At 38.1% G+C, this 16204-nt stretch overlaps 1 protein-coding gene across 1 annotated transcript in view; it reads left to right on the forward strand.

Annotated features, from left to right (window-relative positions):
* Positions 1–16204, forward strand: part of COL19A1 (collagen type XIX alpha 1 chain) — a 354142-nt gene that overhangs the window by 248386 nt on the left and 89552 nt on the right. Inside the window, exon 16 of the mRNA XM_047860196.1 lies at positions 3823–3876. Within this exon, the coding sequence (XP_047716152.1) occupies positions 3823–3876 (54 nt within the window). The remainder of the gene's footprint in view (positions 1–3822; positions 3877–16204) is intronic.

Consider the following 16204-nt stretch of genomic DNA (forward strand, 5'->3'; position numbering starts at 1 on the left):
GAGCACCACTGGGCTTAAATCATTAGACAAATATCTAAACTGCTGTCTAATAACCTTTCCACTTTTACAAACAGGAAACTTACATGTTGAGCACTTTGAGGTTTCCAGGGCAACCTGATACAATGAATCTGTGTTTTGTGCTTTATGCTCCACTTTTCAGAAAAGTGTTGGATTAGCCCAATTGTGATTATGCTGGAACAGTAGGTCCCCATCCAATTGGAGATTCAGCCAGACTCCAATTTATCAGAATTGCTTCTGAACAAATGGCCACCTGGGAGCACACATCCTAACCAGGAAGGTTACCCCAGGTCAGCATTTGTCTGTTATCTGCCAGGATTTGCATCCCCATCCTCATCCAAGTCCCCACTTTTTGTCTTACTTTTCAGTGGGGTCTAGAGTAAGCCTTGCAGTGAAGGCACTGAAATAGAAGGAGGCAGAAGTGGGAACAAACATGAGCCCGCCATTCCTCCCATCGCACCAGCAGCAGCCCTCACCCCTGGCCCCAGGCATCCCCACACAATCCCCTGGAGTCCTGTAAGGAAACAACAGAGATTCATAGATTACACTCCCCTCAGAAAAACTGGAGGAATCTGATTTTAGTTCTAGGATAAGAGTTGTGGTTTATGCCTGCTGTCTTGGCATATATTACAAATAAAATATTCCCCGAGTTATCCATGCTTAAACAATAAAATACACCCTACCAAAAATCTACTGTTATGTCTTAGGTAGGCTTTTGCCCTTCCCTAATGTTTTTAAGTGAAAAAACAAAAGATGTTTTGGAGGAATGGGAGAATGTGAGACTGTTCAGTGCAGCTGGAGGCCTTGAATGGGAATAAAGAAGACAAAGGAGTTAATTCGTGGGGCTCCTTGGAGAGAAGAAAAATGATGTCTGGAAGTAGGACCACAGTCTGTCAGTCCAATAGTTCAAGACCACTCTGAGACCTCACCTTCTGGAGCTTCCACCAGGTTTTCATCTATTCACCACCCCCCTTCCCCCACTCTGTCCTGTAAGATCCCCCTGACAGGTCAATGAAACTTAAGACTTAAGCTAAAGTCCTAGGTCCCAATATATTTAAGGCGCATTTAGCTCTATGGCTAAGAAAATGGGGTCTATGCTGCTTTGTAAAGAAATCTTTAAAAAGTATTCAAATCCGTATTAAGGTGTTCTAGAAACTCAAGCCTACAAATCACATTTAAACTGAAAATACTTGTCATCTGAAGTTATCTCCTACACACAATATGTTCCAGTAATTTAACATCCCTGAAAAATATTTTACCTGCACATCCACTCTTAGCAAGGATGCGAGAACAAAAGCAGGCTTCCCCTGCACTCTTCCAGCATGCACATCAGTGCACTCTGACGATTGCAAGGCTGACTTGAATGATCACATAAACCTGCAGTGATATGCAAGAATTTGGATGCTTGCCCGTGCCATACTGAATCATGACTGTTTTCACTCCTCATCCTAAGACATGCCAATGTTATCTTACAATATCTGACATTTGGTTTGCCTTAACCATTAACTCTGTGATAAAAGTTGATCAATAGTCAGCCTCATTTTCCCTACTTCCTGCCCCGATCAATATACATGTCTCCTTTAACGAAAGGAGAATGCACACAGAAGTTGATCCTATGGTTTTAACTTACCTCAACCTGAAAGAAAGAACCAATCACCCACTTCGATGCCATTGATTTTGTTTCTTTGTGCCCCTGTGAATAAATAAATTACAGTGCTTCCACTTTCTAAGTAAACTTTTTATCATTGATTAGTCCTCAGGGTCTAATTGACTTACATTTACTAAAAGACCCAATATATTGATTTTCAGAATGTGTAAACTACAAGACCAGAAAATGGTGTACATGTGTAAACTTTTATTAAGTATACAGACAATTAAATTATATATTCATTCCAATGTTACAAGTCCCTAAAGGAGCTCCCAGGTTCAGATCTCTGAAACAGAAACGTGAAACAGAAACATGAAAACACCACTAATTATATTTATGTTTTTAATACAATTTTTAAAAATATGTTCCATAGACTTTAGCTGGGATTGTTTATAAAAACAGCTATTTTTATAGGAACTCCTGATGCTGTGACTTTAACTCACCTTCAACAGCAGTGCAAGCATTTCCTGTCCAGTCACAGTGTGGTTTATGCTTACCTCCCAAAACTTACTCTGCTGGTCTGGCATTGGACATCCTACCCCACTCCAATCCTAAATGAAAACCAGAGAGAGAAAGCTACTTTGCCTGGCACTTTCAAGGCAAGAAAATTAGTGAATGAAATGGGCCTTTAGTGTTTATGTTTACAATTCTTTCCCCTCCCTTCCAAAATTGAAAGACTAACCCAAAACTTTTACTTTTTCAGTAGCAACAAGTCTTAATGTTTATTAATATGCTACCAATATGATAATAAAATAATCAGGAAAAATGAAATAGAGTGGACATATTTATCAAACATGCTCAGAAATGCTTCTTGTTCAAAATGTATGCTTGGGGGCGCCTGGGTGGCGCAGTCGGTTAAGCGTCCGACTTCAGCCAGGTCACGATCTCACGGTCCGTGAGTTCGAGCCCCGCGTCGGGCTCTGGGCTGATGGCTCAGAGCCTGGAGCCTGTTTCCGATTCCGTGTCTCCCTCTCTCTGCCCCTCCCCCGTTCATGCTCTGTCTCTCTCTGTCCCAAAAATAAAAATAAAAACGTTGAAAAAAAAAATTAAAAAAAAAAATGTATGCTTGAATACCTAAGCTTACTTCCTTCTATTAGAAAGGGGAATAAATTTTAAATTTATAAAAAGTAACTAACTGCCCTTTAAGTGATATTAGGTACACAGTTACCTATAGATGTTAGCCCAGTCTTATTTTTCTAACTCTTGAAACTGGAATTTAGCTGGTTGTGAACTTGGGAAAGTTAACATTGCATTATGATAATGACTAGTAAGCAAGGGGTCTTTATTTTAGTTTACTTAAAAAAATAGCTTAACCATCCAAAGGGAGGAAAAGAGCATGTTAATGTGCTTTATACACTACATAGGATTATGGTATGGCTTAGGGTAGTGCTTTTCATACTTTAGCAAACATAAGAATGACCTGAAATGGTTTTAAAATGCAAGTTCGTGGCTTCTTTCCCCAGAGATTCTAAGCCAGTAAATTAAGATGGAGCTCCAGAATACGCAGCTGTAACACCTGATCTCACCCTCAGGTCACTGCTATAAAATTATAATTGAGAGGGGTACCTGGGTGGTTCAGTCTGACTTTGGCTCAGGTCATGATCTCACAGTTCGTGGGTTCAAGCCCCGCGTCAGGCTCTGTACTGACAGCCCAGAGTCTGGAGCATGCTTCCGATTCCGATTTTCCCTCTCTCTTTGTCTCTCTCCCGCTCTCTCACTCTCTCTATCTCAAAAATAAACATTAAAATTTTGTTTTAATTACAATTCAGACCATTCTTTGAGGAACACCAATTTAAGATGACAAATGCAGGTTTTATTGCATCTGAAACCATAGAAGCATCAGATAAAATGCCAATCTTAGACCATCCTTCAGATAGTTTATATTACTTGACAAGAGTAATAGGTAGGCAAGCCTTTAAAGGACTGCTAATAAGTTAAGGTTTATTCATTCCAAGCACTACTTTTCTCATCTTGGTCATTAAGATTTGGCCCGTTGCTTTTAGATTTTGTTAATGTTTAAAGGTGATGTGGACTTGAGATTATTTTTTAACTTTCAGTTGATTTTTACTATCTTTAAAGTTGCCATTTAATATTGTCTTATCTTAAAATACAAAGGAATCACAGGTATTTATTAACTGTTTCTCTTTGATTTCCAGGGAAGACGAGGAAAAACAGGTCCTCCAGGAAAACCAGGCCCCCCAGGACCGCCCGTGAGTAAACAGTAGGATGACTGTTCCTTAGGAGAGCCCTTATTTATCTGCGGGTTATTTTACTCCCCTGTAGCCAATTTCTATCTTTCTACTGTTTAAAATGGTTATCCTCCTTACACCTCCCACCACCACACAAAGCATGAGGTAAGGAAGGCTAGTAACTGTACACCTCACCTACTTCTTTATTACATGGACAGGAACAATTGTACTGCGTGCATGAGCACCCTAAGGCAAGTCTTCAAGTAGATGAATCCTGATTGGAATCTACCTACCTCCATCCCCTCAATTTCTTAACATCCAGGCTGGTAGTAACTTAGATATCTGGGGAAGCATGTCCTCTTTTCTTGATACAGCTGTTTTATTAGTAGAATTTTGTGGAACGCTGTTGCAGAAGAAAGCTATAAAGATCTTCAAGCCAATTAGCGGATATTTTTCTTTATCACAAACCTCTAGAAATTGTATTCCATTCCTTGTGGTTCTGCCAACTCTTCAACCCATTACAGTCTGATTTGTGTCCAAGCTACTCCACGGACACTCTCTATAGTCACCAATAATCTCTGAAGCATGAGATTCCCTGGGCGCTTACCAGACTTCATCTTATTTCACTACTATACAGGAATTTACACTTGTGACTGCTGTCTTCTTGTAACTCCCGTTCTCTTGGTTTAGTGATGTTGATTTTTTTTCTCCTACCTTTCGGGCCATCCTCTTTTGTCTCCTTCATTAACTATGTACCCTCCTCTCCTATCTGTATGTTGCATGTGTTAAAGATTTCCAGTTTTTTATTTCAACCCAGACATTCCTCTTGAGTTCCAGGCTCATACATTCCAACCTGCTCGGTATCTCCACTTGGAGGTCTCCTATGTATTACAAAAGTAGCGTGTCCCAAACTAAACTCTAGAAATTTTTTTTTCCTTTCTCTCTCATCCTCCATATCCAAATCATGTCAATTCTGTATACCAATAGCTCATGAATCCATTTCCTCTTCTCTTTCCTCATTGCCACTGCCTTAGTTTAGGCCCCCGTCAGTTTGTATGTGTATTTTTGTAACCATCTCAGAGTGGGGGCTCTTTGCCTCTACCTTCTACAAGTGGAGTAATATTGGTAAATGAGGAGTCATACTATGTAACTCTTTGGCTTGAAATTCTAACAGCTTCTTTCTCCTTCTAGATAGATTCTGCATCTTCTGCATATCATTCTGGGTCCTTCTTAATTTGCCCTTTACCTCTCTTTGCCTGTCCCCCTATGCCTTTCCTTCATTTTAATCACTGTGTAATCTTTCCTTACTATCTCACAAATGCCATCCTTTGTGCAGGTTCTCCTGGAGGCTTAAGTAAGATTCCCTCTGTCTTCATGACTCATGTCAACATCAGCTTTCCTTCATGGCCTTTGTCAATGCTCTCATTATGTGAAGCGTCCTTTCCACAATCCTTGTAAACTTATACCTTCTGCCCTCATGTAGAACATGGCACATTGCTTCCTACTGTTGTTTTCTTTGTCTGTCTGCCTGCTGCACTGCAGGTTTTTTGAACTTCTATTTTATCACCACTGCCTAGCACAGTTTCTGTCATGTAGCATGTGATTATTAATTATTTAATGAATGAGTAAACAAATAGGTATATTTTGTAGGTAAGAAAAAAACCCAGGATGGAAGTGGCTTTTTAAGGACCAGAACCACCCTCACCACCACTAAAGGGCTCCAGACCTAGCACCTTAGGAATTTCCTAGGATGTGGTCATGTGCCAAAAAATGAACATGATTGCTGTCTTGTCATTGATTTCATTTTGTTCACTTTAGCCATTCAAGTGAATTGTTCTATAAGCAATATACTAGTGTTGCTGATTATAAAAGCAAGTTGGAAGGGTGGGGAATGGGAAGAGGCATAAATTGGGAGCCTGCAATCCATCCTTTAAAGGAATTAGCTTTGTTGATTTATATACCAAATTTTCTGGCAAAACAGAGAACGCATTGTGAGATTTGCAATAATTGTTTTGTGCTATGAAGAATAAAAGCTGGTGAATGCTAACAGGCAAGATTAGACCTTCATGTAGCTTTGTCAACATATGATACTGCTTTTAAAACGGGATAATTGTTGTCTCAAAGAAGGAATTTGAATGATGAAGGCTTTTGTGACAAGCCTGCCAACTGTCTAGGAAGGAAGATTACCCCAAGTCATGGAATGAGTTCTCAACTACAGATCAACCAAGTTTACTAAGGAATTTAGAAGATTAAGAAATATGTGACTTTTGAGAGAATTTTTAATATTCAATTTCACCAGTTTTAGTTTATTGCCAGAGTGGGGAAGAGAGGTACTTCTTTTATTTCAAGTTTTGGATTTAGAATTTAAACTCAGCTATGAGTCTGATACAGTGTTTGTTAAATCCTGAGTACACAGCTATTTAAAAGAAAAGTAGCTCATTATCTTTTGTAATATAACAAAATACTGATTATTATAAAATACTGCAATATACCAAGTACAAAAATAAAGAGGAAATCTATGTAAAAAAGAAAAGGTTTTTATTTATAGATCAGCTTTTGTTTTAAAAGAAAAAGTATAACATGGCTCATTTTCTGTTTAAGAAAGGTGGTTTTTGGAAATTCTCTGTCTATTTCATTCTGGGATAACTCCTCCAGTTGACTAGAATATCTTTTCTCTAATGCAAGTATTATCAAAACCTTACTTTGGGGTACAGTTTGTTTCACCTTTTGGATTTTTTGGAGTTGTTCAGATGGTAGGTTGAATGCGTAACCTGCACACCAGCACGCTGCGGAAACTCTCGTAAGGCACCTACTCACACTTCCAGGACTTAGCCAAGGGCAGCATTGAATAGGAAGGTAAAATAATAGGATTCCGACATCTTTCAATGCTACCTTCATAGCATAGAGCAGATTTCAGCAAGAGGGCTGTTGTTTCCCAAGTGGTTAGAAATGAACAGAGTTCTTCAAAAGCAGTCCTTTCAAGATTATATTAATTCATATCTTAAGAAAATGAACTTACGAAAAAAGCAACCTGCCCCTAATTTTCATTGTTTCACAAATTCACAAACATTTATTTAAGGCCTCCCATGTACCCAGTACTCTGTTCAGAGCTGGGCTTGCAAATAGCAGTAATTGTCCTTGCCTTCTGGGGATTCAAGTTTAGTTTACAGAAATGTGAACAAAGGGAAAGAATTAGAAAAGATAATGGTGGAGATGGTTTCCTTCAGGAATTGACAACTGGAGCATAAAAATCGGGCCTTAAAAAAAGAAGGAATTCCTGCCAGTTACGACATGAATGAACTTGAAGGACATTATGCTAAGTGAAATAAGCCAGTCACAGAAGGACAAAGACTGCATGATTCCACTTATATAACAGACTTAAAATGGCCAAACTCAGAGAAGCAGAGAACACAACAGTGGTTGCCGGGGGCTGGGGGAAATGAGAGTTGTTATTCAATGGGTATAAAGTTTCAGTTTTGCAAGATGAATAAGTTCTAGAGATCTGCTGTACAGCATCATGCCTGTAGAGTATTGCGCACAGTATTGTACATTGAGAAGTTTGTCAAGAGCGTAGATCTCATGGTCGGTGTTCTTAACCACAAAACAACAACAACAACAACAACAACAACAACAACAACAAAAACTACCTAAGGGACACAAGGAAACTCTGGGAAGTGTTGATATATTGATTACCTCAATTGTGGTGATAGTATCACAGGTGTTTTCATTTGTCCAAACTCATTAAATTGTACACATTAACTATGTTCAGTTCTTTTATATTCATTATACCTCAATAAAACTGTTGAAAAAAGAGATGAAAAGGAATTGTCCAGTAAAACAAATAGAGGGGAAGGAGAGCGCAAACTGAGTATTGCTGAAAGAGGAAATCAGCCTGAGCAAAAGCACAGAGCACTACAGCTCTGGGAAGCGAGGCAAGGCAGGCAGCCCACACACTTCTGAGACCCAGTGCACTAGGCCAGCACTGGCAAGTCAGGCCCTGGCAGGGTCCTGGTGAACCTCACATGAAGCTATGAAAATTCGTGAAGACTTCTAAGTGGGGAATCCCGTGGCCAGATTTCATTGATAAGGTCCCTTCCGAGGCGTCATGGTGGGCTTGGGTTGTTGAGAGGACACAGGATTCACTGTGGCTATCATAGTATTTACTGTTTTTAAATTATCAGCAGAGTATTTTTTTAAATCTCTGTTAGAATGCCCCATGGAGCTATTTGTTTTTTATTACAAGTTATATATAGCTTGAGAGATGTCCCCATTTATTTATGGACATATTTAGATCAAGATGTTGTTGCTTTTCATTTATTTGTCTTTAACAGCATTGTACCCTATGTGAAATGAGCCCTACTTCACAGCAGGAAGGAAGGTAATAAGAGAAACAAGGAAAGGTTGGTCAAGACTAAAATCTTTCTAATTGAGATTGGGAGATGGTGTATGACTCACCCTAGTGGCTTGAACGTGAGGTTCCTAAAGCACACGTTAGAATTTCTCATGACTATATGAAATATTTTTAAAATATTAATTTTATCTCTCTTATCAACAATAATCAAACACTATGTAATATCCCTCAAGTGAGTGCATAGTATGTAATTTTAGCATATATGTTGGAGCAATTAGCCTTTAGAAAAGTTAGGCAGGAAAAACTATTCTGCTCAGTGTGATTGTCTAAAAAGAACCATGGAGGCATGGATCCTTTGATAACAAGCATACTTTGCTCAGTTTCTTCAAGAAAATGTTTTTCCCTTCGGGGTTTTAGAGATGTTCCCGAAATCAAAGATAATGTTGGCATTTAAAGGAATGTCAATGAAGATTTAAAAAAATAGAACTGAGAGAAATCTCTAATGGCTCGAAGCAACTCAAATAATTAAAACATTTAACCAATCCTTCTACTTGCAATTTTTTGTTCTGAAGCCAAATTTGTATTTTCTCACTTTCTTAAGAAGCATTTGTACCAAAAAGATAAGTTGTTTGCAAAGAATAATTTCCCACAACTTTCCATTTAGCATATAAAGGACAACCATTTTCCCCCTCGGAGAGTGTATTTCCTAGGGAGAAAAAATGTAATAATGGAATATTTACTAAAAGTAGATCTATTGAACTACTGTTATTAAATTGTGTTTATGAATCGGTGTTTCATCGAAGTCATATATATTGCTCCAATTTAGTTCCCCATATTTAAAGTAATTTTTACTCTCTTTGGGGAAGATTTAGTTGAAATTTACACACATGTAATCTGCGTATAATAAGATTATTCTTAATAAAAATGCTTGTCATTGAGGAGCAACTAAACTGGATAACAGAGCTAGCCACAAGATGAACATATTTTTTGTAAAATATTAGTCCAATTTTCTGTTAACAGGCAGAGCCGATCTTACCTATGCAAAGGAAAAAGTTCTCAAATTCCCACAAGTAACTTCCACCATCTTGTTTTCAATGACTACTCTTCATTGGAGGCAAACCATTAAGTAAAGATGTCTTGGATTGATAATACCTGCAAATACACTATGCTTGAGAGCAGTTTTTCAGAGAAGAAGCATGAGAGCATTAAGTATCTCCTGGAGAAGGAAATAACACTAACTCCTGAGGAAACAGGTTCAAAAGAGAGGGATGTATCAGGAGAGTTTATTATAGCACTTGCTCTGCAGTAGGTACCCCATTGCCAATGCCTTATGTAATCCTCGCAACTATGGTAAGATGCAGAAACTATCCCATTTTATAATAGGATAAAGGATGCTTAGAAATATCCAGTAATGTGCCCAAGATCACACAAGCCTAAGTTGGGGAGCCAGAAGTGAAACCCAGGAGCTGTTCTCTAAACCCACCTTTATTTTACTAGATCACAGGTGTGAAAGACAAGCTTCTAGTTTACAATTTGATTAGGATCAGCCTTACTTAAACATTATACACAGAACATGGTTTGATTTTCTTATGGTAATTCACAGCACTGCAGTGCCTCAGGACAGCAGGATAGTGTAAGAAGATAGTAAGAAACCCAGCCCTTCACACTAGTGTCCTCAGGCAATTCACTTAACATTTCCTTGTCTCAGTTTCCTTTTCTGTAAATTTGAAATGATTGCACCTGCCTCATCAACTTCTCGCAGCTGCTGGGAGAAAGAAAAGCAGTGCCATGTATGTGAAGATCTTTCTTGTAAATGAAAAGCTCTAGCTATGTAACTGAGATACATTCCTATTATTCTGACCATCCATTCACACATATAGTATTGTAGACAGCAGAGATTATCTTGGATCTATAATTGAACCAACACATTTTTCCTTTTTACAAATTTCCCAAAATCCAGTTAACAAAAATGTGAATTTCTTTCATTGACTTGCTAAAGTGAAATATCCGTGCTCTACATACATATGGAATGCTTATTCTGTATATGTAAATCTACTCATGAAGAGATAGATATGAAAGTTACTCAGAGTCAGGTAATAATAACAACAGGGTCTAAGTATTCAGTGGTGTTTTTTCCCCTCTGATTTATAGCCTCTTCCTTGCTTGTGGGACTAGTTCATCCATGATCTGAGCTGTTGCATTTTATGAGTCGTGATGTTCTCTAAGTCTCAATTACTATCCTTCACACTCTAATAAAAATTTCTCTTATTCTTTAAAGCAAGTTATCTGCATAGCATAAGCAATGGAAAATAGTGGCCTGTGTTATGATAATGAGACTTGGAAAGTCGCAAGACTTGAAATGCCTTCATTTATTCAAAGTATTCTGGTTTTTAGTTCCTTTAGAAAAGAGAGGAAAGCAGCTGGAAATGAGGCGGAGCAGGAGGGAAAGCAGGAGAATTTAACTAATGAGCCATTAAAGGAAGTATGTATTAGCCCACCCATTTGACATTAACTTTGCTTCTCATTCATCATCACTGTAAAAGTGTTTATTAAAAACCACATTAATTTTAAAATGTGTTATTATTTCTTTCTGTTACAGGCAGGGCTCTTCATTCCCTTTCTTTTTTTTTTCTGGCATTGTTTTTGTGCATTGTTTCATTATTGCAGTATGAGAATTGAGCAGTGGGCTCAAATGTGTCACATTTCAGTGCATAGCAATTTATGTTGAAAACAGAAATTCAAGGAATTTGTAACGTGGGGCAGCAGCTCCCTCTACTGTTTCCGCTGGAAAAACTGTAAGCAAAGAAAGGCACTTCATAGCTCTTAAAGGATGTCCAAGCTATGGAATTTTTTGTTTGAGGCTTTAATATAAAGCTACATAATTTTCAAAATTATTTTAAGATTTTTTTTTGCAATTTATGCTTATCCTATACTTTAAATACAAATGCTATTTTGTCCACCGTCACTTTCAATATGAACTTGACACTCCTGAGGTGAAAACCCTTAGCTCATGGATACCTAAAATGTCCATCTGTTGTAAAATGCTGATAAAACTCTACAGTGATCATTTTGTGGGAGCTGACTCCAATGAAATTCATGCTTCTTTTCTAAAACAACAATATGATTTAAAACAAATACAACCCATGTTGTTTCTGTTTTAGTTTTAACTTCAGTGTAGAAGAACTTCTTTTACCTTGAAAGCATGGGTCATTGCACGGTTTGAAAGTTATGATTATACTGCCTTGTACAGAGTTAGAAGGGTAAATTAGGGTGTAATATTGAATTCATTTACTCAACAAATACTTACTGATCATCTATCACATGTGAGTCACTATTATAAACATTGAGCATACAGTAGTTTAAAAAAAATACATAGTGGGGTGCCTGGGTGGCTCAGTTGGTTAAGCATCCGACTTCAGCTCAGGTCATGATCTTGTAGTTCATGAGTTTGAGTCCCACATCCGGCTCTGTGCTGACAGCTCAGAGCCTGGACACAGAGCCTGGAGCCTCCTTCGGATTCTGTCCCCACTCTCTGCCCCTCCCCCGCTCGCGCCTTGTCTGTCTCTCTCTCAAAAATAAATAAACATTTAAAAAAATTTTTTTAAATAAAAAATACATAGCAACAAACTAACAAGCTGCAGACAAGCTCTCCCTTCAGTAACTTACACTCTGTTGTGTGTTGGGGGTAGTTATGGTTAATAAGCAAGTCAACAGATAGACAAAAACATTTCAGTTTAGCATGAGGTGATACAGGGGAACAAACTGGGCGATATGAGAGTGATTGGGGAGAAAGTTGTTACTCTAGTTAAAATGGTCAAGATGGCATCTCTGAGCATTTAGATGATGTTACTTGAGAAGAAGCATCCCATTTGAGGGTCAGAGCAAGAGCTATCCAACTAGAAAGATCAGGAATTCAAACTGTGTGGGATGGGGGTGGTAATGAGTGGCAAGGAAAATAGCCAGTCACATCTCACTTTTGTAAGTCTTGGGATGGCATTTTTATCTGAGGTGGTTAGATTTTTGGGGGGATCTGATAAAATTACTTTTTCTACTGATAATTCTAGAGGTAACATCATTTTTAGCACATCATTTTTAGTCTTTGCATAGCCTGGGAATAGAGTTGTTTGCTGAGAGAAAACAAGAAAACTGACCAACTTCACATTAGCCCATTTAATTTCAGTCTTGCCTGAATCCAGTAGATACCATGTCTTTCATTAAAGATGGAGACTCTCTTCACATTTAAGTCAGTCTTTCTTTTTCTCCACAACTAGACCTGATGCTTCTTTTGTGCTAGCTTTTGGGTTGGGTCAGATGAGTAATCACAGCAATGAAAATATATGCCCTCAAAACACCATGGTCCTAATGGCTTTCTGCACCTGTACCCTATTATCCATCACTACCCCCAATTTTTAAATCTTCCATCTCCAACTTTGCCAACTGTGTCCCAAGAACTCAAAGTACAAAGTTATTGTTTCCAGCATATAGCAAGGTGTACCTCTAAAACATATTAGTACCCCAAATTCTGGACTACCGAATAAAGTGGGTGACAAGAACTGTCTGATTTAAAACATTTAATTTCTGGTTAAAACACCCTATATGTGACCATGTACATTTTGAGGCTCATCATGTCTAAATGGGAATCCAGTTCATATTCTTAACATCCCTTTAAAAAACCTTGAACTGATCAGGGTTTTATCATATGTCTCAGTTTTCCTTTCAGCAAAGAACCTAAGTCTCTTTGGTCTATTAAATGGCTAAAGACCATGTACTATAATGATAATCTCTTCAGAGAAAATGAACCTAACCATTTATTTGAGTCAATGGGAATAGTAATTTCACTTCTTAATAAAAATAAGATGACTTCCTCAGATTTAAAAATAAAGACACATAAGACTTATAAAATAGAGACAGACATGGCCAGTTAATCATTTTCATTACCACTTGTCCCCCACTGGGGTCATGGTCCCAGACAAAACAGCTGTTGCCACATTGCTAAAATTCCAGTATCACCTTGTGTGGCCACAGATTACATAGACTTGCATGTGAGGCAGCTGGGGGTTTCAGGTTGAGAATTTGAAAACTAGCACTTGGGCTCAATTGCACAATTACTTCTCTTTTTCTGTCCATATGAACAGCAGCAATAGGACAGTATTAGCCACTTTCTGACTTCCTAAGTTTTTTTGCTAATGACACCTACACACTGGAGGAAAAGGATTTTACCTTCTTATAGCCACTGACTTCTCTCATCTTGGATCATGTTATTGAACCAACTATTAAGACTTCTGAATTGACAGGCATTATGTATTGCAATGATGGGACAAAATATGTGATATCCTTGATATATGGTCACTAAACTGGTTATTAGGTGGGCCAGTACATAGATTAAGCACCATTTCTTTGTGGTAGATAAACGCTAAGGTTTTAATAAATCTGATTGTCCGTTGAGAGAGATTCAGAATGGGAGACTTGTTTCCTGAATAATCTTACAGTTTGTATTTGATGATATCATTTCCAAAATCATCTCTGTAAAGTATTTAATTTTACCACTGTATGACTCTGTGAGGTAGGCAAGAAAAGATTATCTCCATTTTAACCATAAGAAAACTCTAGGCCTTGGGAAATAGGGGCTTACCTAACTCCATGCAGTCAGTTTTCTCTGCACAGCTACTACTAGTAGAAAACTGTTTGGATCAAAAGTGATTAGAGAAGCAACAAATTTTCATTATTTATCTGGGGGATCTGAAATATGGAAGGAAATATTATAGAAAATTAGACTTGAAGGGCCTTCAGCTATATCTGTAATTTCATTAAAAAGTAAAAAGATCTGAAACAAATACAGCAAATGGTTAGAATCTAACAACATTGGATTGTGGATTCATGTTATTTTCTATACTTTTCAGCATGCTTGAAATATCCCAAATTTATTGTAGGAAACAGGAAAAACATCCTACGGGCTAGGTTAATGTCAGGGTAATATCACCAATAACTTCCCTGGCATAAAGTGTCAGCATCTTCTCTTTTGCCTGAAATCCTTTGGAGGGGCTGTTTTAAAAATAAAATCATTAAGTATTTTTTTCTAGAATTTAACTGAATGTACCCTTTGTAACCATGGTATTCAGTTAAGCCAAAAATCATCATTTGCAGATTTATCATTACTACAACCTATAGATCAGAGAGAATCCTTGATGTCACACATTCGAGTTGAAATTGGAGACTATAATCACACCAAAATGGAACCTACAGATTGTTCATTTTGCTTTTTGCCAGACTGTCCAGAATGTCCCCAACTATTCGGATTTTGCACGAGCTCTGGGCCGCTGTGTAACTTGGCAGTGTATAAGCCAGTGCCATCAGCCTGGTTATCTTAAGTCCCAAGCAGTTTGCCTGGAAATCACATTTTCTCTGCACAGGAAGTGTTGTCATTCTACCAGCATTTTTAAAGAGAGTAAATGTTATCACTTTATTACAGTAAACGAAAGCTCAAAGCATTGATAGGTGCAGGCTGTGTAAGCCAGATTCCCTTCTGGTTTAGGGGCTTATGGGGAGATTCCCGAGGTCACACAAGGGGGTGGAGGCACAACTTGTTCTCCAAGTATGGTTTTTGTTGGTGGTGAGCTTTGGGGGACGCCACTGGATATAAGTAATTTGTTTCACACACCTCCATTCTTACTAGTTTTCATACCCCTGTGGTTTTTATCACCTTGTGCTGGGTCAGTGATGTTGTTCCTGTGGGTGGCAAGCCACTCTCAAGATTCCTGCTGCTCCTGATATTGCAGGGAGCTGACAAATGATATTTTTCCTTTTGCAGGACATACTGCAGAGAGATGAGTATGAAACATTTTATGGATGGATAAGCAGAATAGCAGTGTTAGGGGAGGAATCATTATTTTTCTAACCATTATGCTACAGAAATCAGTCAAAAATGTCCCAGATTATCAACAATGCAGCGGGTTTTATACCAATTAGATTGATTTGTTTCACTGTATCAGGAAAAATAAGCTCCTTGGAAAACGATTTTTGTCTCCCTTGGAAAATAAAGTGTTAAAAACTTATGAGCTTCATAGCATAATTTAGAAAATCTGCTTTTATGAAATGGGTTAATTATACCCATTGAGCGCATTCACTGTCACAGTCTCACCCTCCCACTCTTGTTCCAAAATGACAAGTAAAACCAGGGACTGTGCAGTTTTGGAAAACAATCAGGTCACATATTGAGTATTTTGCTTATTCATACAACCATAAACTGCCTATGCTTGAGTTCCCTCAATTACACAGCTCAGTATGCAGGCCAGAAGAGACAAGCCCAGCTCAAGTGAGCACTTCCTGGAATACACAGAGGAATGAGTTTGAAAAATGTCCAAAGTGGCAGATGTGAAAAATTCCCATTCAAGATCCAGAAGCTGCTTTTGCTGCAATTCCTCACCTGTTATTCGCACTGTGTCTGAACTTCTGAACCAGGGATGCTGGCAATATCTTGGATTGAGACACTTAAAAGCTATTGATCTTTCAAAGTATGGTGCAGGTATATGCCACTGTGGTGGGGGAAACTGGCTGAGGCAAGAGAAGATCATGGATCACAGTGTTGCTCAGAATTTCCAGAGATTCACCAAGAATGAATGTGTGGCTGCTGGCTTCTAACAGAAGTGTTACTTTTGTTAGAGGATGTCCCCAAAAGATGTCCTTGATGAAGTGAATTGTTGTGTCACTTAAATCCTTTAGATTTCGAGAATGCTAATACACAGATTTCTCTTCCACAACAAATACAATAGCGCTATTGTAGTTTTATTTGAAGGGTATTTCATTTTCTCTACTAAGTGTGACAACTTTCCATGACTGTTCTTCAGTGCAATTTCACGCTCATAAGAATTTCAGCCTCCCAAGCAGTATTACTCTCCTGGTTGGTCTTTTCCACTAATTACAATCATTTTTTTTATTTTTCCTTTTCTTCTATCATCTCATAAATACTAGGACTCTTTACCCCTCATTTGGTGTCATTTG

The sequence above is a fragment of the Prionailurus viverrinus genome, chromosome B2, assembly GCF_022837055.1.
Source record: "Prionailurus viverrinus isolate Anna chromosome B2, UM_Priviv_1.0, whole genome shotgun sequence".
In the NCBI taxonomy this organism is placed as follows: Eukaryota; Metazoa; Chordata; class Mammalia; order Carnivora; family Felidae; genus Prionailurus; species Prionailurus viverrinus.